Consider the following 24,625-nt stretch of genomic DNA (forward strand, 5'->3'; position numbering starts at 1 on the left):
GCTAACTTTTCTGTATTTTTAGTAGAGATGGGGTTTCGCCATGTTGGCCAGGCTGGTCTCAAAATCCTGACCTCAGGTGATCCACCCGCCTTGGCCTCCCAAAGTGTTGGGATTACAGGCGTGAGCCGCCACACCCAGCCATGATCTAGATTTAACTTGTTTTGCAGTTTGATATTTATCACCACCTCTTTCTCTGTGTGGATCAGGATATATAATTGAGAAGATTTTGTCCTTCTATATAGACAAGCCAACATCTTGACTATGTTTAGAATTATTGGAGCATAGCATTTTTCCTTTAAAACTTTGTACACATTTCATCTTCTGATGCTTATTTTGTAGCAAGGCCATTCTGATTTTGTTGTTCTTGTTGCTGTTCTGTAGGTGACTTAATTTTTCTCTCTGGGGGGCTTGAGGGATGTTTTTCCTTTCCTTGAAATTTTGAAAGCTCAAAAGGATGTGCATAGGTGTTGTCATTTATACATACATACATACATACATACATAAACACACACAGACACACACACTGAGATATATGTGTGTATATATATATATATATATGTATATATATATATATTTTTTTTTTGAGGCAGGATCTTGCACTGTTGCCCAGCTGGAGTGCAGTAGGGTAATCATAGCTCACTGCTACCTCGAACTCCTGGGCTCAATGGATCCTCCTGTCTCAGCCTACTGAGTAACTACAGGCATGCACCACCACGCCCAGCTAATTTAAAACTTTTTTTTTTTGTAGAGACAAGGTCTTGCCTTGTTGCCCAGGCTTGTCTTGAACTCCTGGGCTCAAGCAGCTCTCCTGCCTTGGCTTCCCAAAGTGCTGAGATTCCGGGTGTTTATTTATATTTTTAAACAGACTCTTTGAGATATAATTCACATACTATACAACTCACACATTTAAAGTATACAACTCAGTGGCTTCTAGTATGTTCACAGAATTGTGTAACTATCACCACAATAAATTTTAGAAGATTTTCATCACCCAAAAAGAAAACCTGAACCTCTTAGCCTTCACTCTTCAATCCCTCTCCCTGACTTTCTTTATTTACTTTCTGTCTCAGTAGATCTGCCTATTCTATATATTTCATGTAAATGGAATCATAACGATATGTGGGCCTTTGTGACTGGCTTCTTTCACTTAGCATAATGATTTTAAAGATTCATTCATCTTGTAGCAGGTATCAGCATTTCATTTCCTTTTATTGCTGAATAATATTCCATTGTATGCTACATTTTATCCATTCATCAGTTAACAAACATTTGGGTTATTTCCACCTTTTGGCTATTAAGAATAATGCTGCTATGCCAGGCATGGTGGCTCATGCCTGTAATCCAGCAATTTGGGAGGTCGAGGCCGGCAGCTTCCTTGAGTCTAGGAGTTCGAGACCAGCCTGGGTGATGTGGTGAAACCCGGTCTCTACTAAAAATACAAAAATTAACCCAGCATGATAGCATGCACCTGTAGTCCCAACTACTCCGCAGGCTGAAGCATGGAATCACTTGAACCCAGGAGGCAGAGGTTGCAGAGAGTAGAGATCGCACCGGTGCACTCCAGCCTGGGCAATAGAGCAAGACTCTGTCTCAAAAAAAAAAAAAAGAATAATGCTACTATGAACATTTGTGTACAAGTTTTTGTGTGAGCACTCATTTTTATTTCTCTTGGGTATATTCCTAGTAATAGAATTGCTGGATCCTATCATAATTCTGTTTAGCCTTTTGAGGAACTACCAGATTATTTTTGTAAGTGGCTGCACTGCTTTACATTCTTACCAGCAATGTATAAGGTTTCCAATTTTTCTACATTTTCAACAACACTAATTGTCGTTCTTTTTGCCTGTAACTATTCTAGTGGGTGTGAAGTGGTATTTCATGGTTTTGATTTGCATTTCCCTGATGGCTACTGATATTGAACATCTTTTAATATGTTTATTGGTCATTTGTATATCTTCTTTAGAGACATGTCTATTCAGTTCCTTTTCTCATTTTTCAATTGGGTTATTTGTCTTATTATTATTGAAATATAAGAGTTTTAATATATTCTACATACCAGTCTTTCATCAGCAATATGATTTGCAAAAACTTCCTCTCATTCTGTGGGTTGTCCTTTCGCTTTCTTGGTGGCCTTCTTTGAAGCACAGTAGCTTTTAATTCTGATGATTCCCTGTTTGTCATATTTTTTTCCTTTGGTTGCTTTTTTTTTTGGTATCATATCTAAGAAACCATACCTAATCCAAAGACACAAAGATTTACACCTGTCTTTTTCTAAGACTTTCATAGTTTTAGTTCTTATATCTAGGTCTTTGATCCATTTTTAGTTAATTTTTGTATATGGTGTGAGGTAAGAGTCCAACTTCATTCTTTTGCATGTATATACTCAGTTGTCTCAGCACCATTTGTTGAAAAATCAGCTTTGTCAACAATTGAATTGTCTTGGCCCTCTTGCCAAAAATTGACCATAAGTGTGAGGGTTTACTTCTGGATTCCCAATTCTATTCTTTGAAGTTTAAAGTTTATATCTATCCTTATGCCAGTACCATATTTTCTAAATTGTTGTGGTTTTGTAGTAAGTTTTGAAATCAGAAAGTGTGAGTCCTCCAAATTTGTCTTTCTTTTTCTTTTCTGTCTTTTTTTTCTTTGTTGTTGTTGTTGTTGTTGTTGTTGTTTTTTTAGACAGAGTCTTGCTCTGTCGCCCAGATTGGAATACCATGGCATGGTCTTGGCTCACTGCAACCTCCACCTCCCAGGTTCAAGCAACTTCTGCCTCAGCCTCCTAAGTAGCTGGGATTACAGGTACCCACCACCACACTCGGCTAATTTTTGTGTTTTTAGTAGAGAGGGGTTTCACCATGTTGACCAGGCAGGTCTCAAACTCCTGACCTCAGGTGATCCACCCACCTCTGCCCCCCAAAGTGCTGGGATTACAGGCTCTTCCTCTGTCACCCAGGCTAGAGTGGCACAGTGATGGCTCACTGCAGTCTCAAACTTCCAGGCTCAAGTGATCCTCCCACTTGCACCACTTGAGTAGCTAAGACTACAGGCATGCACCACTATGCCCAGCCATTTAAAAAAAAAATTTTTTTTTGTAGAGATGGGATCTCTCCATGTCACCTAGGCTTGTCTCAAAACTCCTGGCCTTAAGTGATCCTCTTGCCTTGGCCTCCCAAAAGGTTAGGATTATAGGCATGAACCACCATGCCTGGCCAGTCTTTAATCATTAAGTACAATGTTAGCTGTGGGTTTGTGTAGATGCTTTTTATTAGTTTAAGGAAGCTTCCTTCTATTCCCAGTTTGTTGAGAATTTTTATCTCAAAGAGCTGTTGAATTTTGTTAAATGCTTTTTCTGTGTCTAGTGAGATGATCATGTGGTTCTTTTCCTTTATTCTATTGTTATATTACATAAATTGAATCTTAGATGCCATTTATTTTTGCCTTTTAATTCAGCTTCCCATTTCCTCATTCTTTAGCATTCAGGGGACCCTAGTGGAACCCATTAAATCACATATGCAATAGATGCAATGCAGAGCTTGGATGTTGATGGTGATCCCTTGAGAAATATTCAATTTCCAGGACTTTGTGTCTCATCAAAAGTCCCAGTGATGGCTATTTAGGATTTTTTTTTTTGGTATTGTTAAATGATATGAATATAAAACAAAGTTTTAAATATAGTGTATCTTTTGATGTGATACAAAGTCCTGGAAATTGAATATTTCACAAAGGACCACCATCAACATCCAAGCTCTACATTGCATCTATTGCATATGTGATTTCTTTTGATAGTATGTATCGGGAGTCCCCAGCCTTTTTGGCACCAGGGACTGGTTTCATGGAAGACAATTTTTCTATGGACTGGGAATGAGAGAATGATTTTGGAATGATTAAAGAGCATTACATGTATTAGGTACTTTATTTCTATTATTATTACATTGTAATAGATAATGAAAAAATTATACATCTCATCATAATATAGAATCAGTGGGAGCCTTGAGCTTGTTTTCCTGCAGCTAGATGGTTCCATTTGGGAGTGACAGGAGACAGTGACAGATCGTCAGGCATTAGATTCTCATAAGGAGCACACAACCTAGATCCCTCACATGTACAGTTCACAATAGGGTTTGCGCTTCTATAAGAATCTAATGCTGCCACCGATCTGACTGGAGGTGGAACTCAGGTGATAATGCAAGTGATGGGGAGCAGCTGTAAATACAGATGAAGCTTCACTTGCTCACCTGCTGCTCACCTCCTACCATGTGGCCTTTTATTTAGAATTTCATAATTATCAGATCACTGAGGAAATAAGGTTCCTGTACTATGGCCCAGGGTTGGGACCCCTGATATATATGATACAGTTTCATATTACAGGCACAATTTTTGGAGGTGGAAAATTTTAACTATATGATTTATATGCTTTTAGGGGATGACAAACCTTTTGTGCAGAATAAAATGTGTAGCTAGTATTTTTGGCAATTGTAATCATTAACAATATATTTTGTCTTTGAAAATTTGTAGGCCCCCCAGTTTCTTCCTTCCACATAACACGATTTGTTTCATATTATGTATTTCCATCATGTCCCTATTATTATTATTATTTTTAGATGGAGTTTCACTCTTGTTGCCCAGGCCGGAGTGCAATGGTGCTATCTTGGCTCACCGCAACCTCCAACTCCTGGGTTCAAGCGATTCTCCTGCCTCAGCCTCCCAGGTAGCTGGGATTACAGGCATGTGCTTAATTTTGTATTTTGTACTTTTGGTAGAGACGGGGTTTCTCCATGTTGGTCAGGCTGGTCTCAAACTCCTAACCTCAGGTGATCTGCCTGCCTCAGTCTCCCAAAGTGCTGGGATTACAGGTGTGAGCCACCATGCCCAACTCATGTCTCTATTTTATAATATATGTTCATATTAATTGCAGTTCCCATCTCTTGAAGACATTTTTCTTTCCTATGTGGGTTCCTTCACTTAGTTATATTATCATTTTCATTGATTATATATCTGTTAATTAATGTTTCTTCTTTGAATGCTTGCCCTTTTGTTGTTGATTTTTGCAGTTCAGCTCTATTTTTTATTTTGGCTCTATTTATTGGTATTTCTTGCTAGCTTCTATTGGCCTATGACCTTTTGTGACTTATTCATAATAATTACATGTCTATGAAATTGACAGCCCAGGCCGGGTACAGTGGCTCACGCCTGTAATCCCAGCACTTTGGGAGGCTGAGGCGGGTGGATTGCCTGAGCTCAGGAGTTTGAAACCAGCTGGGCAACATGGTGAAACCCTGTCTCTACTAAAATACAAAAAAATAGCCAGACGTGGCAGTGTACGCCTGTAGTCCCAGCTACTCAGGAGGCTGTGGCAGAAGAATTGCTTGAACCAGGGAGGTAGAGGTTGCAGTGAGCCAAGATCATGCCACTACACCCCAGTCTTTGGGCAACAGAGCAAGACACCGTCTCCAAAAAAAAAAAAAAAAAAAAAATGACAGTTTATCCTCTGCCATCAGTGATAATTAATATATAAATGTTTATTTAAACTGATTTAGAAAATGTTGTTTCTTGTGGTTAATATATGTGATAGTTTTCTAAGTTCATAGCAAGGTCTTGGATTATTAGAACGTTTCATCTACAGGTGTATATAAAATTTTAATTATTATTTATTCTGGTAAAATATACATAATATAAGTTTTGCCATCTCAACTATTATAAAGTATACAGTTCTGTGGCATTAAGCTCATTCACATTGTGCTACAACCATAACATTTTTAAAAAGAAAACAATACCCATTTCTTAATCCTTCTAATTTTCCTTTCTCCTTAGTACATCTTTTCTGTTTTATCAACTTTTCTTTTCTTTTAGATGCTGAAGAGTTCCTGGCAGAAGGCTTGCGAAATGAGAACCTCAGCGCTGTTGCAAGGGATCATAGAGACCATATTCTACGGGGCTTTCAGCAAATCAAAGCCAGGTTTGTATAAACTGGTTCCATTAATCTTCTTCATAAACTTTAAAACAATTTATAACCAGTAAAATAAAGTCACTAAGTAAGACATACCTATCATAGTTCTTTATACTTGTTAGAAACTTAATAAATATTTGCTGAATTGAATTGGAGGTAGGCAAGCATAATTAGTTTACCAAAATAAAAATGTTTTGATAATTATGTATGTATCTTGAGGTAATTATTCTGCTTTTAGCTTTAGATTTTTATGTTAGCCTTTATAGACCACTTTTGCATTTAACTAAAAAAATGATGAAAGCTAAACATTTATGCTTGTCCAAATTATTAACTAAAAGGTGTTAAGCAGTATGAGATAATGTTCATTATGATTTTTGGTACTATTTTACTTTCACATCTCCTTCCCTCATAAAAAACTTAAATGAGGCTCATCAAGGTGATTCTTTGACCATATTGGGATGTTTTATTCCTGGACTGGGTTGAAATATTATGTTCTTTTTTTTTTTTTTTTTTTTTCGCTCTTTTTTTTTTAAATAAGAGGCCCTGGCCTAGTTTGTACATTTTAGAATATGAGCATCTGACAGATACAAACACTTGCTTAGGGGAAGAGGAAATAAAAATTTCCCTTTATAATATATTTCCTGACCACCTATTGCTTGAAATGGGTAACTGAATGAGAGCAAGGGATAAGTGAGTGTTCCTTTAATCTTTTCAAACCTGGTGGCAATGTGATTCAGAAAGTTTAAACTGAGTATTCTTAGAAAAGGAATAGCATTTGCAGGGTTATGGTTGGGATTTAATTTGTGTGGCTGACCGTTCTTAGTGTCTACTCTAAAAACGTCATTGAAACTCCATAGAAGCAGAGAATTTTATCCTTCAGAAGGGCACAGCCAGAATCTATTCTGTTCAGGAATGTGAGAGAACCTCATGAGATGCCCTGCTGGATCTTAATCGATCTTTCCTGCTGGCTAATTAAGCATCACTTTTACTCAGCAACTGGGGACTGTGTAATTATCAGCATGGGTTGCCCTGAATAATTGAAACAAACAATGCAGAAGATGGGGGTTTTTTTCAAAAGCTGGAATATCTATAATTTTTGGTAGGTTGAAAGGGTGTTTAAAACAAACTTCTCTGTAATGTTACTTTATTAGTAGATAAGTTTAGGCTTAGCTATGTACCTGGACACTTAGTAACCTATAGAATTTTTTATTTTCACAAGTTTGCCTTTGTACCTTTGTATTTTATGATTACTGTAAGGGTGGCATGCAGAATAAAGGTGGAATTATTTTAAATTGGGGGAGGAATGTCCTAATTATAATGATGTGTCTGGTGATTCTGTTGGCATAAATCTCTGGTAAGATATGCAAAAACACTTTTACTGCAGCTGTAGTTACAAATACACAATGAGGAGGAATTCTTTCCCACATTTGTACCACAGCACTGAGAAAGGACTACATTTCAATCTTAAGTTGGCAATAAAAGGCAAATTTGTGGTAACTCATTACTGTCAGTTGCATATTATACTTCTTAATCCTCTTTTTAAATACATACACACATGCACACACATGCATGAACACACACAAAAGCTGAATTTGTCATGGGGTGGAGTTGGTTTCTTGTTCTCAAATTCTTGTTCCCAAAGAACTTTCTGTATGGTTTGTGGGGTAGACATTCAGGAAATAATCAGCGGGAGCTTTAGGAAATATCTGCACTGTTGATGGGAGCTTTCTGCTCATTGACTTGTTGCAAGAAAGATGACACTTTATTTAGAATTTCATAATTATCAGATGACTGAGGAAATGAGGAGCCAGAAATTAGATACTGTACAAGAAAATGGAAATATGAGGCTTTCCTTTGGCAAGCTGTTTGAAATTGCCTTACATATACCCATTCAATCATCATTCTGTTAATGTAACCCTTGTTTTCCTGAATCCTCGTCTTCAGCCATATCACCTCTATTGTGCCATATATGGCTGCCACATTTACTTATGCCACATTTGCTTATGTTGTGTGGCAGTTATATGTTCCCCAGAAAGCTTGGCATGAAAACAGATTTAGAAGTCATCAAACTTAAGAGCTAAAAGTATATGGCAGCCTAAGCACAGTGGCTTACTCCTGTAATCCCAGCACTTTGGGAGGCTGAGGCTGGAGGATCTCTTGAGGCCAGGAGTTTGAGACCAGCCTGGGCAACATAACAAAACTGTCTCTACAAAAAATAAAAAATTAGCCAAGTGTGGTGCTGTATGCCTGTGGTCCCAGCTACTTGGGAGGCTGAGGTGGGAGGATCACTTGAGTCCAGCAGGTTGAGGCTGCAGTGGGCCATGATCATGCCACTGCACTTCAGCCTGAGCAAGAGAGTGAGACCCTATCTCCAAAAAAAAAAAAAAGTAAAAAAAAAATGACAAATACATGAATCATACAGTAACATGAAAATAATTAAAATTAATGAAGATCATTTAAAAGGTTTTAGTTTAGTCTTTTTTTTTTTTTGGAGACAGAGTCACTCTTCACTCTGTGGCCCAGGCTAGAGTGCAGTGGTGCAATCACAGCTCGCTGTAGCCTCGACTTCTTGGACTCAAGTGATCCCCCAACCTCAGCCTCCCAAGTAGCTGTACACCACTATGCCTGGCTAATTTTTTACTTTTTGCAGAGACAGTGTGTCACTATGTTGCCCAGTCTGGTCCAGAACTCTTGGTGCCACCAGTTCTCCTGTTTTGGCCTTTTAAAATGCTGAGATTATAGGCCTGAGTCTCTGTGCCTGGCCTATTTTTAGTCAGATTAAAAGAATAATATTTTAGGATTTTGGTAAATTTGCGGGGGGGAACCTATCTAAAACTATAATTTAGCACTTCAAGACTTATTTGGAAGGTAGGTAAATCTCTAGCAAGATAATCTGGAAAAGCCACAATTAGATAAATATAAATTATGTATTCATACATACATATATATTTTTTACAACATCCCACTCTTGTTGTTTTCTTGCTTCCTTTAACTCTTTCTTCAACGTGTATTATTCTAGAAATAAAAGGGTGGAGAGAAATAAAAATACCACTGCCTCTGATTCTTGGTAAACTCTAGGGGCTTAGCTCTGATTTTTATGGCTGGCTTGGAATTCACTGTTATTTGCCATGGTTGTGGACTTGCTGTAAATGGAAGCATCTGACTCTATCACAGCTGTTAGAATGTGCTTTTTGCTGCCTTTTGTTGACTACAGTGAATGACCATAGGAAAAGACAATTGTGTCAAGAATTGTGGGTGTTCTCCAAGTGATCATTGGTTTTTCAGTACAAATCACTTTATTCTGTTTTTAGACTTAGAAACAAAAAATAGCTATTCTTTTTTTAAACTTAGAAACAAAAGATAAAATCATATCTCTATCTACATACTTTTTTTTTTTTGCTTGAAAATGTTACCAATGAAGGCTAATATTTTCCATGTAACACAAAATAAAAATGGATGGCAATTTCTGTGATTCCAAGGAAATGAAGTCCTGTTGTGGTATTTAATGTCCTAAGCTGTGATTTTCATTGCTGCTCTTCAAACTGCCTCTTCATTTAAACCTTCTCCTTAAAAACTCAACAGCTTTCACATTCCAAGTCCAAGTTTTCATTGAGCCCTTTGGAGAACAGTTAGGATGAAAGCCAGGCAAAGGCACCTCCTGCTTTATTATGGTGGTCACTGCAGGATTAGCACCAGATGTGAAACACTTGGAATGAAGCAGACATGATCTACACTCAGAAACGTGATGGCATTCTAATGCATTGGGAGAAACAGTAGAGCATTTTTTAAATGTTTGATTCAGTGGAGGCCATCTGACAGCAAGAATACATTGAGAGTGGGGAAAGTGATAAAGAAAAAAATATTTATATATTTTTTGAGACTAAGTCTCACTCTGCTGCTCAGGCTAGAGTGCAGTGGTGCATCTTGGCTTACTGCAACCTCCAAATCCCGGGTTCCAGTGATTCTCGTGCCTCAGCCTTCTAAGTAGCTGGGACTATAGCTGTGCACCGCCACACCTGGCCAATCCTTTTTTTGTATTTTTAGTAGAGACAGGATTTCACCATGTTGGCCAGGCTAGTCTCAAACTCCTGACCTCAGGTGATCTGCCTGCCTCGGCCTCCCAAAGTACTGGGATTACAGGCATGAACCACCACACCCAGCCAAAAATGGAATATTTTTATTATTGAGGTATGGCTTAATTTCTCTCTTGATGGCCCTTTTTGGGATAACTAGTCATTTATGCTCCCTGTTGGAAGTGAAGGACAGAGCCAATGGAAACAAACTTAGAACATTGTTTCCTTCCGTAAAACTTAATAATGCTGAAGGAGTTCCAAAGAGACCTAGAGATTTATATCATATTGAGATGGAAAGAAATAAAGAAATACCTTTGTGAGGCTAGGCGCAGTGACTCACGCCTATAATTCCAGCACTTTCGGAGGCTGAGGCAGGTGGATCACGAGGTCAAGAGATCGAGACCATCCTGGTCAACATGGTGAAACTCCAGCTCTACTAAAAATACAAAAATTAGCTGGGCATGGTGGCGCACGCCTGTAGTCCCAGCTACTCGGGAGGCTGAGGCAGGAGAATTGCTTGAACCCAGGAGGCAGAGGTTGTGGTGAGCCGATATCACGCCATCGCACTCCAGTCTGGGTAACAAGAACCAAACTCTGTCTCAAAAAAAAAAAAAAGAAATACCTCTGTGTAGCAGGGTTATGGCACAAACCCCAGGACAAACCCCTGTTCTTTAGAACAGGCTGAAGGAATGTCTTGAACATGTCTCATTGTGGGTGGCTAACTTATATCTATCTCTGTGTGAAACATCATAAAAATAATTCTGACTTTCTTTGGGAATTTCACGTTTTCTTTTCAGTTTAACACGGATTTAGCTATAAAACAAGGTTTAGCTTAAGAATGTATAATTCTGATATTTTTGTATTATAGGAAGAACAAGGAGTTAGCCTGATAAAACTCTTAGGAGCAAGAGTTTTGAAGTAGTATACTGTAAATACAATTACCATTAATTATATAGGGAGTTTTACTTATCTTAAATGTTACTGAGCTTAAAAACCCCCAAAACAAAACACATTCAAATGAAGTATGCTCATCAAAAGAACTAATGTATAATGTGCTATTAGTACATTTGTGTTATTCACAAGTTTCAAGATTTGCTCATAACATCTCTTTCTGTTCTTTATTTTTGCTGCTTGTACTGGAGTTTCAGTGCCAATGCAAATTAAAAAAAAAAAAAAAAAAAAGTAGGAAGTACTTGCACGATCCATCTAAGTTTAAATGGCTTTGAAAAGGCTCACAAGTCATTGCAATAATTTGACCACACCTGGAAGGTTAATAACTCATTTCTTCCTTTTTCAGTCCTGTCCCTTTCTCCAATCCTCACAGGAAGAAAGAGAAAAACCCACAACTTCAACACTATCTCTTAAATCACCAGTTATATCAGCCACATTTTCTGCTTAGTTCTCTGTTATTCAGTAAATGAATGTTGAGATTTCACAATTGAGTTGAAGAGTTTTGTGAACCTGCTTCTCTAGGAGTGAGAGGTTGTATTTATTGCTCTTTTAATCTGGAATGCCTTACAGGTAAGAGTGATAGAATATTACTTGCTGTTGGTCTTTTGGCTCAGCTTTTAAGACCTGGAAAGGAAGATGGTCCTATGTGTTTTTTTATGGCAAGTCTCTCTCCTTTCAAAATAGCTTTGAAATATAAAACTCTCCTTATAATTTTATCATAATGATTATTTTGTTTATTCTTTCATATGTGAGGCTATCTGGAAGTAGAAAATTTTTTCTTATATAACATTTTTTCATGTAATAATGATCATAGTCCATGGTGGTTCAGAATAAACCATACCTATGATATTTTTATTTCATATCTTTAAGATTTTAGATTGACATTTAGAAAAATATATATATATTTAGATATATATGTTTTTAGACAGAGTCTCACTCTGTCACTCAAACTGGAGGGCAGTGGGGTGGTCTTGGCTCACTGCAACCTCTGCAGGTTCAAGCGATTCTCATGCCTCAGCCTCCAGAGTAGCTGGGACTACAGGCATGTGCCACCATGCCCGGATAATTTTTATATTTTTAATAGAGATGGGGTTTCACCATGTTGGCCAGTCTGGTCATAAACTCCTGGTCTCAAGCAATCTGCCGACCTTGGCCTTCCAAAGTGCTGGGATTATAGGTGTGAGCCACTATGCCTAGGAAAATGTATTTTTTAAGGGAGTTTTTAGATCACTTGCAAAACTAGATCATGTGTAATTCTTCCCAGTACTGAGCTCCTCATACAGAATAACATGTTCTATTAAAAGTGAAAAGGAGTTTTGAATTGTGAGCCAGAACACAGGCAAGTAACTAAATTTGCATCTTTCCAGTGTGACTGACCCATTAGAATAATAAGCTGAGCCATACTCTTTATATAGTTAGGTCACTGAAATTTGCTTTACTCCTGATAGAATTTTAGCCATCACTGTCACTTGGGCACATTCCTATTAGCTACTCAGTATGGATTTGTCTTGATCTCAGAAAATCCTGTGCCTTTTTTTTAATACATGAAGCCTCATTGTCTGTAGATGGAAGCTCTGAATTCGTATAGTGTATGAAAAGATCATCTGTATGAAATTACTGCCTTCATTTTATCACCATTTGCTTTGGCTTTGATTTTAAGTCTCATTGGATCTGGAGCTAGTCTTTTGTCCCAGAGCTATGCTATTTTCTCTGTTTAAGGAAAGCCAATGAAAAAGGCCTCTCTGTATTTATCTGTTTGTAGATTCTAGGAGCCTCTGGCTTGGGACCTTCCTGATGGTAGTTTTCTCTAATTTGCATGTTTTCTCTTGTTTCTGATATAGACCCACCCTGTATCAACTTTTCATGTTACAGGGAAACTGGAGCAGAGAGGAGGGAAATGCAGGAGCACTGGGCCAACTTTCAGGAGCCAAGCTCTTTGTTCTGATGTTATTTCTATAATACTGAGTCACTTGAAGATTCCCCTAATGATAACTGTATGTTTTCTTTTTAGATTGCTTCCGTAAAATGTTGTTTGGATTTTTGTTTTAAATAAATGCTACAAAAATGCAAACATTACCAACCAAACCTTAAAACTATTTGATTTCGTTTATGGTATCCCTATGACTTTTTTTTTTAATTTGGAATGTGATGCAGGAAATTTCATTTCTTGGGATTTTATTTTATTTCACGATTCTGTTGAAAATGAGTTGGGCATAAAGTGAGTTTTTACAATCACACCATGTGAATCATTTCTTCTTTGGATTCTGGATCTTCTCTCCTACTGTGTAGCCTCAGCTAGTCTCTCTGAAGTGCAGTGCTAGCAGAGTTGATAATGAAATGCAGTCCTGCTTATCATGCTCAGCAAAGGGCTCAGAGAAGATGGGAAAAAAAAAAATCAATCCCACAGAAACTTCTCAAGTGCTAGATATCCATATTTAGCCCCCATGCATTTAAAATGGAAATGAGATATCTTAGGGTTTTAGTTTTTGATTTATACAAGATGTCACTGCCTCCTTGGCAATGGGAATATTTTAGAGACCAACTGCTGACCTGTTTGAGAAAATCTCAGCGTATCTCCCCAGGTGTGACATAGTTTCTTCATATTTCTTTCAAAACTCTCAGCAGTGTTTCATAGTAGCTTTGATTCTTTGGGCTTCAAAGGGTGTCCCTGCCAGGGCCAATCTTAGCAAAGAAAAAAAATTAGTGGAGGGGAACAAACAGCTTATAAAAGAAGTGCTATCCCTGTGACAACTCTTACTGTAGTCAGACAATTAATAGAGAGTTCATAAACCAGTAATACCACAGCATGGCAAAGCCAAGAAAACTCTAATTTGATGCTGGTGCTTTGTTGTTACAAAATCCGGACTTGTAGTGAACCATTCTTAAATAGTCCAGTTTCTAGTAGTTTTTATCACAGATACAGTGTGGTTTATATAAGATATATTATAATTAAATGCTCAAACTCAAGCTCCCTCTTGAGTTTGTGAGCCTTGTTGAGGCTCTCATTATAATTTACAGAAAACTTTATGCCCCTATAATCTCCAATTAGCTTCTCTAAGTTATATTAGTGAGTGACTGATTTGTGAATTCTACCATAACCACAAGGCCCATACAATCTGGTAATTTAGACCTTCTATCATGTTTACCAAGTGCCTTTGTTCTTTTGTTGATGAGAGAACTGATATGTGAGAAATTACTCAAAGTAACAGAATTTGTTTAAATATTAGGATTTAGAATTTAAAATTTTATTTAGCCAAGCCACTAAAAAAATGAAGTGGCATCTTTTAAAGATTATTGGTTTAAAAGAACTGTAAACAGATGTTGAAGTCGAGTTAATTATATCCATGCTGAATTGTTTGGGGATGGAGTGTACTAATTTGAGCAGTTTGTTTTGGAATATATAAAAAAGTATGGATGGATGGATATATGACAAAGCAAATAAAATGTGAATCACAGAATATACCCACTAGATTGTGGGTGTACATAAGTGTTCTTTCAACTTTTGTTCAGAGTTGAAAATTTTCGTAATATAATGAGTTGGGTTTTTTTTCCCCTCCAAGATGAGGTCTTGCTCTGTCACCCAGGCTGGAGTGCAATAACGCGATCGCAGCTCACTGCAACCTCTGCCTCCTGGGTTCAAGTGATTCTCCTGCCTCAGCCTCCTGAGTAGCTGGGATTACAGGCATATGCCACCACGCCCGGCTAATTTTTGTGTTTTTAGTAGATACGAGGTTTCACCATGTTGACCAGGCTGGTCTCGAACTCCTGACCTCGAGATCTACCCACTTCAGCCTCCCAAAGTGCTGGGATTACAGGCGTGAGCCACCGCACTCAGCCCCATAATATAATGTTATAAAAAATATTTGATTGGTTTGAGTTTGCATTTCAGAAACCATGGATTTTATTCACTGGTTTCAGAAAATCATAGACTTCCTTCATATGGAAATATGGTTTGTAAGGATGATAATTTTCTAGGAATAATCTTATTATTTTTGGGTAACACTGAACTAGAGGATAATCCTCCAGTTTGTTATTTCTGACATAAGTAGCAGGAAGTAGCTAACTTTTGTACTTCTTTAAAACTTCTTGACCAGCAACTATTAAAAGCTAAAATTTAATTCAAACATTCTACCTGAGATATCCTGAAATTTTGATTTTTTTTAAAAAAAGGAAAGGTAATTTCTGACTTTTCTCATAAATTTGATAAAAGGAAAGCTAATATGAGATTGGTAGTCCAGTAGGAAATGGAACTCAATTTTACAATTAAAAAATCATTTTATGATATGAAAAATGACAGAGGTTAGAAACAAAGCTCTTACTCTTTTATTGAACTAGAATTGAAAGTGGCAGAAAATCATTTTGGCCCTAGTGCAGCAAATGTTATCACTAAAGCATGTTCAAGAGATATTAGGATAGTCTCTCAAGCACCAGAGACAAAAGTTCACAAAGCAAGAACTGATTTTTCTGTCCTTATCTTGGAAATTATTAGATGTAAAGGAGACATGAAGGTATCTTAGTCCTAAGAGGACTGGGGATGAAGTATATGTTGAAAATGATGAAATCCCGATTCTGGAGTGGTGAGATAGAAGAATGTGGTGGCATGGGTGTCTCAGCAGTGACAGGCATGGTGGAGGAAAGAGAGTGCACAGGGATAGGAGGGTTCATGAACCAACACAGAGCTGAGAAATCCAAGGCCAGAGAAAATTATACTCGTGCAATATTGTGAGCTGATGATGAAAATGGTAAGGAAACAAATGATACTATTCTTTAAAAGAACTGTGTGAAGATTATATTGAACAGGAAGATTAAACTGGAGCTGTTAGCAGCTACTTTATTTTGCGGATCTGGTAGGAGAGAAATTTTAAGTCCATTTGGGAAAAACCAATCATTTTTGAGTGTGCAGTGTGATTATGCTTCAAAATTTTGTGTAAATGGAGCAGGTTGGTAGGCATATGTTTGCTGATCCTAAAATGATTAAAATTCAGAATAAGTAAGACTCTTGTGAAATTGAGTTTTCAGGTTCCAGCCAGTGTTCTATGCTGCCATATGGCATAACTAGAATTAATTGCTGTTCTTAGTCTCTTATTCTTCTATTGAATATTTAGGTGCCCTGTTTGAAATATTAGTGGTTCCACAGAAGTATTTAATCGCATGAGATAGGTGTTTGACATGTTCATGAAAGCAGTGTATGTAGCTAATAGTGCTTAGAAGAAAAAGCCTCTCATGAGGTTTTCTAGCTTCCCTTCCCTCCTCCTGCCCTCACTCCTTGACTTTCTTAATTAGAAAAATGGATACTGGACAGGAGGGTTAGCAAGGAAAGGAGAAAAGTTTATCAGAACTTTATAGGGCAGACAAGAAAAAATCAGACAAGAAATTGTTTTTGCTAATTTTTAGCTCCTGGATGCTCCATGTATCAACATGGAACAGTATCTACAGCATCCCGTGGAAATTGTTAGCAATGCAAACCCTCAGGCTCCATTGAACAAGACCTACTTAATCATAATCTGCATTTTAATAGGATCCTAAGTTTATTTGTACAGTATGCACATTAACATTTGAGAAGCACTGTTTTCACACATCAGGCACATTAGATTCATTTTAAATCACTTTCTCAGAACTTAGAATACATATTTCTAGAGATCATAAGTTCCTTAAAGGCACAAATGGTCTTATAGTCACTAAAAAAAAAAAAAAGGTCTAGCATGATGCTGGCTTGTTGCCTGAGTTCAATGATGTTAAAAACTGTTGTAAATGTGTTTTTAGGCCCTAGACTAGACCTGAGAACAGGAGACCCTCTTTATTAGGAAACTTACTGTTTAGTAGCCAACCCTACATATTCTTTCCTAGAAATAAAGATGTTTTCTTTTTACTGAGTGTTAGGAGAGACAGAGCCATTTGAAAAGATGGCAACCATCTCTTCAAGTGTCTCCTCTAATAACATATCTCTAATATTCTAATTGGAACTGTAACAAAAGGTTACAGGGCTATTGACCATGTGTTGGAGTTCTATCAGAGCATGGATGCCAGGCATTCCAGTGGTCTTTGAGACCTGTCACCAGCCCTCTACCTTTGGCCAGCAGCCCTCCCTATTCAGCTTTGAACTTCCTTGTCTCTACCATTTCTCCTCTTTCTTGAAGACCTCTTTTCTAACTCTTTCCTCTGTGTTCCTTATACTCTATGCCCTGTTATAACCAAACCCCACAGTATCCTCCACCTCTTTTCTCCATCTATGCCTAAAGAATGGTTCTCCCACAGGACCCTGTTTGCTTGTGGCCCTCTTAAATAGAGTTTGCTCGAGCTGGTCCACCTGAGACCCCCTGAGCACCAACCCTAGTTCCCCGTGCGGCCCCTTATCCGCTCCGACAAGATGAAAGAAACAATCATGAACCAGGAAAAATTCGGGAAACTGCAGGCACAAGTGCGCATTAGTGGGAAAGGAACTACTTGCAGAAAGAAGGTGGTTCATAGAGCAACCATAGCAGATGATAAAAAACTTCAGTTCTCCTTAAAGAAGTTAAGGGTAAACAATATCTCTGGTATTGAAGAGGTGAGTATGTTTACAAACCAAGGAACAGTGATCCACTTTAACAACCCTAAAGTTCAGGCATCTCTGGCAGTGAACACTTTCACCATTACAGGCCATGCTGAGACAAAACAGCTGACAGAAATGCTAGCTACCCAGCATCTTAAACCAGCTTGGTGCAGACAGTCTGACTAGTTTAAGGAGACTGGCTGAAGCTCTGCCCAAACAATAGGAATGGAAAAGCACCACTTTCTTGTTGATGCTGATGAAGTTCTAGATCTTGTGGAGAATTTTGATGACGCTTCCAAGAATGAGGCAAACTGAATTGAGTCAACTTCTCAAGATAAAATTTGAAGTTACCGGGAGCTGCTATTTTATATTATGACTGCTTTTTAAGAAATTTTTGTGTATGGAACTGATAAAATCTGGATCTCTAATATTTTTAAGCCCAAGCCCCTTGGACACTGCAGCTTTTTTCAGTTTCTGCTTATTCACAATTCATTCTTTGCAGCTGATTAAGCCAAAAAAGCCAGGGAACCAAGTTTGAAACAAAGGTTTATAAAGTTCTTTGCTTACTAAGGAAAAAAAAAAGTTTGCTCATATTCCCAAAGTGCTGTTGGCATTCTTCAAGCTCCCTGCTGCTACTTCTGGACTTTCACTATTCAATCTTGCCCCAGACCTCTCCCATTTTAAGGTTTGTCTTTGTGGCTTTACAGTACCCTGTCCTTCTGTCATCTTTTGAGTTCAGAGTCCCTCCACACAATATTTGAGGACTGCACTATTGGGTCATAGTTGTCATCTTCACTCCATTCTTGATGTAGAGACTTCCTCTTTCTTAAATTTAGCTTTTCCTTCTTTATTATGTCTCTCCAATAATTATATAATGCTTAAATTTCTCCTAATATTAATAAAGACATGTGTCCTACACAGTGATCCCCTCTTTAGCTACTGTCTTTGCATCTTGTTTTTTTTTTTGCAGACAAACTTCTTGAAATAGAAGCCTAGACTAGCTATTTCTGGCTTCCTGGTCTCTAGTCACTTCCCAGTCACTCTTCAGTCCCCTTTAATCTAGCTTCTGCTCCTATTGAGCGACTCTCTCCAATGTACCAGTCTCTCTAATTGCCACAGCCAGGTGGTACTGTTAAGTGTCTTATTTGGTCTTGCTGTAGCATTTGATACTGATGATCAATTTAATTTTTTTTCAGAAATGTAAAAAACTCTCCTTTGATTCTCATGAATTCTCCTGGTTTTCTTCTTCCTTGTGTTTATGCTCTTTTTTTGGCCCTTGCTTGAGCTCATTTTTCTATCCTGCCCTCCTTGGTCTTGTTCCTCAGGGTTGTCTCTTTCCTCACCACATTCTCCTTAGGAGGCAGTTACATGCATGTCCATAGCTCCACAGCTTCCCCTGTGCACAGGAGACTTCCAATTCTATAGCTCAGCTGCAGTTCTCCCTCCAAGGCACCAGACAGCATATTGCATACCTCCTTCTGTGTGTCTCGAAGATACTTGAAACCTCACAAAGCTGGGCATACCCTGCTGGATGGCTACTCAACAGCCACCCTCCCTAATTCCTTGACAACGGAATTGCAATCTGTAAGCCATTCTGCTTTGCCAGTGCTTGGTCTAGGGTTTACATAAAATATAGTTATGGCCAAATAAATGTAAGAAGACTTCTGATAGATTCTCATAGGATACTCTTATAGTTGGGAGATAGTAATACATTGAAATGCATTAGAACATCACTCCACTCTAAGGTGTTAGAGCAGAAATATGGGAAGAGCTTGGCTCCTTCATGTCATTCTTGGGCCCTGCACAACTCTGGAATCTCCTGTCTTCATACTTTTTGCTTTGTGGGAAAAATTAACTTCCACTTGTTTAGACCCTGGTCAGTCAGGTTTTCTGTTACTTGTGGCCAGAAGAATCCTAACTGCTTGAATGTTTGGAACTGAACTCATTATCTTATATTCTGCTCACCGCTGAAGTCTACCTCTGCTTTCCCTAGGCCTAGGCTCCCAAGGCAAAATCCTGGGAGTCATTCCTGATTCCTCTCCCTTCACTCCCCAAACCATCAACAAGGCCTGTTGATTCTTCATTCTAAATGTCCTCCCCTTTCTCTTCCCTTTGACACTAGCTAAACTTTAGTCTTCATAAAGTTGTACTCAAGCACTGCAGAATTCTCCTTTCTGGTTCTCTGCTTCATGTCTCTCCCTGTTCCAGTTTATTCTGCTCTTCCATTCTGTGTTGAAAGAGCAAACTGTTGTTGTTTTTTGTTTCCCCTGAGATGGAGTTTCACTCTTGTTGCCCAGGCTGGAGTGCAGTGGCGTGATCTTGGCTCACTGCAACCTCCGCCTCCTGGGTTCAAGCAATTCTCCTGCCTTAGCCTCCAGAGTAGCTGGGACTAGCGTGCCACCACGTCCAGCTAATTTTTGTATTTTTAGTAGAGACAGGGTTTCTCCATGTTGGTCAGGCTGGTCTCAAACTCCTGACCTTATGATCTGCCTGCCTTGGCCTCCCAAAGTGCTGGGATTATAGGCATGAGCCACTGCACACTGCCTGAAAAAGCAAAGTTTTTAAAAGGGTAATTTATTGGCTGGGTGTGGTGGTTCACACCTGTAATCCCAGCACTTTTGGGAGGCTGAGGCGGGTAGATCACTTGAGGTCAGGAGTTCAAGACCAGCCTGGCCAACATGGTGAAACCCCCATCCCTACTAAAAAAAAAAAAAAAATTAGCTGGGCATGGTGGCGGACACTTGTAGTCCTAGCTACTCAGGAGGCTGAGGCAGGAGAATTGTTTGAACCCAGGAGGCAGAGGTTGCAATGAGCGGAGATTGCTCCACTAAACACAGCCTGGGCAAAAAAGCAAGACTCTGCTTCAAAAAAAAAAGGAGGGGGTAACTTACTAATGCTTCAGAAGATTGATTTATTTATTTGTTTATTTTCTGTGGGACAGAGCCTTACACTGTCACCCAGGCTGGGATGCAGTGGTGCAATCTTGGCTCAGTGCCATCTCTGCTTCCCAGGTTCAAGTGATTTTCCTGCCTCAGACTTCCAAGTAGCTGGGACTACAGTTGCCCACCATCATGCCCAGCTAATTTTTGTATTTTTAGTAAAGATGGAGTTTTGCCATGCTGTCCAAGCTGGTTTTGAACTCCTGGCCTCAAGTGATCTGCCCACCTTGGCCTCTCAGAGTGCTAGGATTATAGGCATGAGCCACCACACCCAGTCAATACTTTAGAAGATTTATTGATATAGAATAATAAGACATACTGTAAGTGAAAATGTAGGTTAAAAATATACATTTAAAATAAATATATATATATATACACACACACATAAAATCTCACAAAGAAAAAAAATACCTGGAAAAATGTACACCAAAATGTTAATGGTAGTTATCTCTCAGAAGTAGAGTTTGGATGATTTTTAATTTCTCCTTTTTGTTTATTTGTATTTTCCAACTCTCTACAGTTAATATGTATTTAATCAGAAGTTACCAATATGAGTTGTTCCTCTTTTAAAAAGGGGCAGAGATTTAAGAGTTGAAGGATATTCAGTTTCTAGGTGGGAAAGGAGTTGGCACTGACAGGGAAAGAGATTTGGGAAGAGAAAATTAGGCTTTAATTGTGCAGCCTGGCCTTGGGTCACTTCTGTGCAAATAAACGGCTCTCTTCCAAAGTGTTTTACTCTGTGCTTAAATACATACACATGAAAATGAAATTATTTTTGAGTCCTGTGAAATATGGCAGTACTTTGGGTATTTTATGATTATTTTTCTAAAATATATATATTTTTTAATTAAGGAAGTTGACTCTCAAGGCCTTCAATAGATGAGATATCACTGACTGGGAACAACTTCCATTTTTCAGATGTTATCCCTTTGAGCTGCACTGAACTGACACAGGATGAATACTTCATTAGAAGAGGATTATCTACACTCTGTGTGACTATTTAGTAAAACATTTGTATTTGTCGGACTAGTTTTCCAAAGTGAGGGTGCTTGAGTAAACCATTCACTTCCTCCTTCTCAAAACATCAGTCACCGTGATTGATTTTTATGTTGGTCATAAAGAGAAATGGAATCAACTAAAAGCAGGGTGAGGATTACAGACCGGAAGCAGATAATTTACTTAACAAATATGTATTGGCTATTTGTTTATGTCAGACACGATGCCAGGTGATCAAGGCAGTGTCAGATAAGACATATTCTTGTTTTTCAAGCAGTTCTTGGGCCAAATGAGCAGCGAGACTCATGGAGCTCCTCGATGGGCTAGCATGGAGCCCACTACCCCCAGATAATCTGCTCTAGAAGGTCTGAAGTTTTGTTTTTAGTTTATTACATGCCTGCGGTTTCACCACTTAGAGAATCATTTGTGTTCAACATCCTCTTTTAAAATACAAATTCACTGGAGGATGAAGATACTTTTGGTTGTTCAGTCATGTGCATTAGACCTGTTCAATGATTTCTTTCTAAGTTTCGGTTAAGATGGCTTCACTGAGGAAATTTAGTGAAGTGGTGTTTTGAACCGCTATTACAGGCAATGCATAGTGCTAGGTATACTGAAGGTTATACATGTAACAAGACGCCTTTTCTCAGAAAGAATGAGGACTTTAGAGACTGTTACCTCTGCAGCTTAAGAATAACTGTCATAAAGACTATACATTCAGGGATCATTTCTATAGCCTGTTACTACAGAAGTTTCTCTGGACATGTGGAGCACCAGAAACCATGAGGAGGAGATGTAGTGTTCTCTCCCAAGCATGAAGCTGGCTCTTGGTGTTACTTTGCTGCACCTGCCATTTGCCATTGACAGTCATTCTTCTCTTCCTCTGGGAGAGTAAGGAGGAGAGGACAATCTGAGTGGTTCCCATTTATGGTTTTTTTTTTTTTTTTTTTTAAGAATAATAGTCACAGCTAGCATTCATCACACACATACCATGTGCCAGGTTCAGTGTCAAGGGCTTTCCTCACAACAGGTGTGTGAGGTTGATACTGTTATAATCACTATATAGCAGATGAGAAAACTGAAGTTCAGAGAGGTAATCAACTTGCTTAAGGTTGTATAGCTATTAGGTTCTAGAATTGCAATTTGAACCCAGCTAGTATAACTATTGGGAAAGCACTCTTAGTGAGGCTCAATTTTGTCATAAAAAGTTAATAATGCCACTTCATTCATTCACTCATAGTTTCTACAATGTTTATTGAGCATATATTATGTGCAAAGCATTTTTGTGGTGAGCACAACATAGGTCCCAGTCCTTCTGTAACTTATTTTTGAGCAGGATAAATCAAATAATTATACAAAACACTTAACCTTGTAGGGTTGTTGTTATGTATATAACAGTGCCTAACACAAACATGCCACATAGTCATAAATAGTCCCAAAAAATTTATAACCCCATGGGAAAGATAAAAAAGCATGCACAAATAACTATAATTTAAGATATATTGTGGCAAGGCTTTAGAGAGGACATATTTTATTTTCTAGTTTTATTGAGGTATAACTGGCATACAAAACACTGGATATATATAGTACTATAAAAGCCTATAGAAGGAAATCACTTCTGGTGGGCTTGAGAAGCCTTTATGGATGAGTTGGAATCATGACTTGGCCAAGGGGTGAATGGGACAGATTTTTGGTGAGATACATTACGCACAAAAATACTATGTGCTAAGATGCAGAGGCAATAGAGTTTAGGCATTTTGGGGAACCAAAGGGTGATTCTGTTGATTGGGTAAAAGAGAGTAATGGGAGATATGGCTGAAAAGACAAGATGGGACCAACTCATGGAAATAAGAGTTTTGACTGGGTTTGAGGAGCACAGATAGGTAGTTTGGAAGAGTAAAGCATGAGGCAGGGATAGGTAAGCTGAGGAGAGATGCTTTAGTAGTGGATACATGTGGCTCTTTGGCACCAGGGCTGAGGCCACTGGAAGGCAGAAAATGGTTGCAAAGAGAGAGAGGATAAGAATGTCAAAGGTTGCCTATGGTCCATGTACCCAGGGAAGGAAGACAAATCTCCTCTGCCATACTTCATTTTATTTTTCAGTATCATTGGGCATAATTTGTATACAAGGCACTGTAAATAAGGAACGCATATAATTTGGTGCCCTAACCACTTTTCAGAATGTTACATCAACGGGAAAATATATTCTATGGATATATGCTTCAACTTTTGAAATATGATTGGTCTGAAAATTAAAGACTATATTCACAATTTTTCAGATCGTTAACAAGATTTAATGGATTTTCAAACCTGGCCCAGACAACTTTCAACTTCATTTCATTAGGAAAATGTATTGCAAGATCCAAACAACTGGAAATGAACTTTTAGAATACAGTCAATACTTGAATTGAGAGCTGCCTGTCTACAATTTCCTTAATAGGCAACCACTGATAAATGTCTGTTTCCTTTATTGTATTTTCCAAAATTGTCCAATCATATGATTACCTGGGGATTTTGTTAAAATATATAGATTTCAAGACCCCTACCCTGCAGATGCTAATTCACTAGGTCTGGGGTAGACCATGAGAATTTGTGCTTCAATAAGGGGTCCAGGGGATTCTTAAGATCAGGAAAGTATGTACATATCTTTATCAGACCCTGTTTTTTTATTTTTGTTTTTGAGGTAAGTGGCTATTTTGGTTTTCAACTGAATTTTAACAATGAAGGGAAAATCTTACCAGCAGGGCTTAAGACCTGTCAGTAGTGACAATATCTCAGCCTAATTAGCCCCTGGGGTGAGGAGATGGGATTATGTTCACATGCTGCTCTGTGCTTCCCTGTGAATTGGCAACATCTCAAGGTGTTTCTGATGCTGGAGAATCCCTCAAAGTGGGACAGAACTGGAAGTCCTGGCTCCAAGATGAGCCAGGTAAAACCTGAGATTGACTGGTTGATAGTAATTAAACCTCTGGGGACCCCTCCTGACCTATATTAATATAGCCACAGAGCTGGTCACTTAGTCATTAGCCTTTAGATCAAAGTCCATTCCATTTTTTTATGACTTGGATAATTGGGTACTTTATGTAAGGATTTAGTTATAACTCCTATAGATACTGGACAAAGTAATAAATGGGTAAGAATCATACTTTAGGCCGGGTGAGGTGGCCCATGCCTGTTATCCCAGCAC

At 38.4% G+C, this 24,625-nt stretch overlaps 1 protein-coding gene and 1 non-coding gene across 2 annotated transcripts in view; both read left to right on the forward strand.

Annotated features, from left to right (window-relative positions):
- Window positions 1–24,625, forward strand: part of LOC108281546 (basic proline-rich protein-like) — a 72,723-nt gene that overhangs the window by 32,110 nt on the left and 15,988 nt on the right. Inside the window, exon 2 of the mRNA XM_017497174.1 lies at window positions 5,851–5,956. Within this exon, the coding sequence (XP_017352663.1) occupies window positions 5,851–5,956 (106 nt within the window). The remainder of the gene's footprint in view (window positions 1–5,850; window positions 5,957–24,625) is intronic.
- LOC119466790 lies at window positions 22,144–22,357 on the forward strand. Its single transcript, XR_005195268.1, has one exon. It is a non-coding gene; the product is annotated as a small nucleolar RNA U3 (small nucleolar RNA).

The sequence above is a fragment of the Cebus imitator genome, unplaced genomic scaffold (genome assembly GCF_001604975.1).
Source record: "Cebus imitator isolate Cc_AM_T3 unplaced genomic scaffold, Cebus_imitator-1.0 Scaffold228, whole genome shotgun sequence".
In the NCBI taxonomy this organism is placed as follows: Eukaryota; Metazoa; Chordata; class Mammalia; order Primates; family Cebidae; genus Cebus; species Cebus imitator.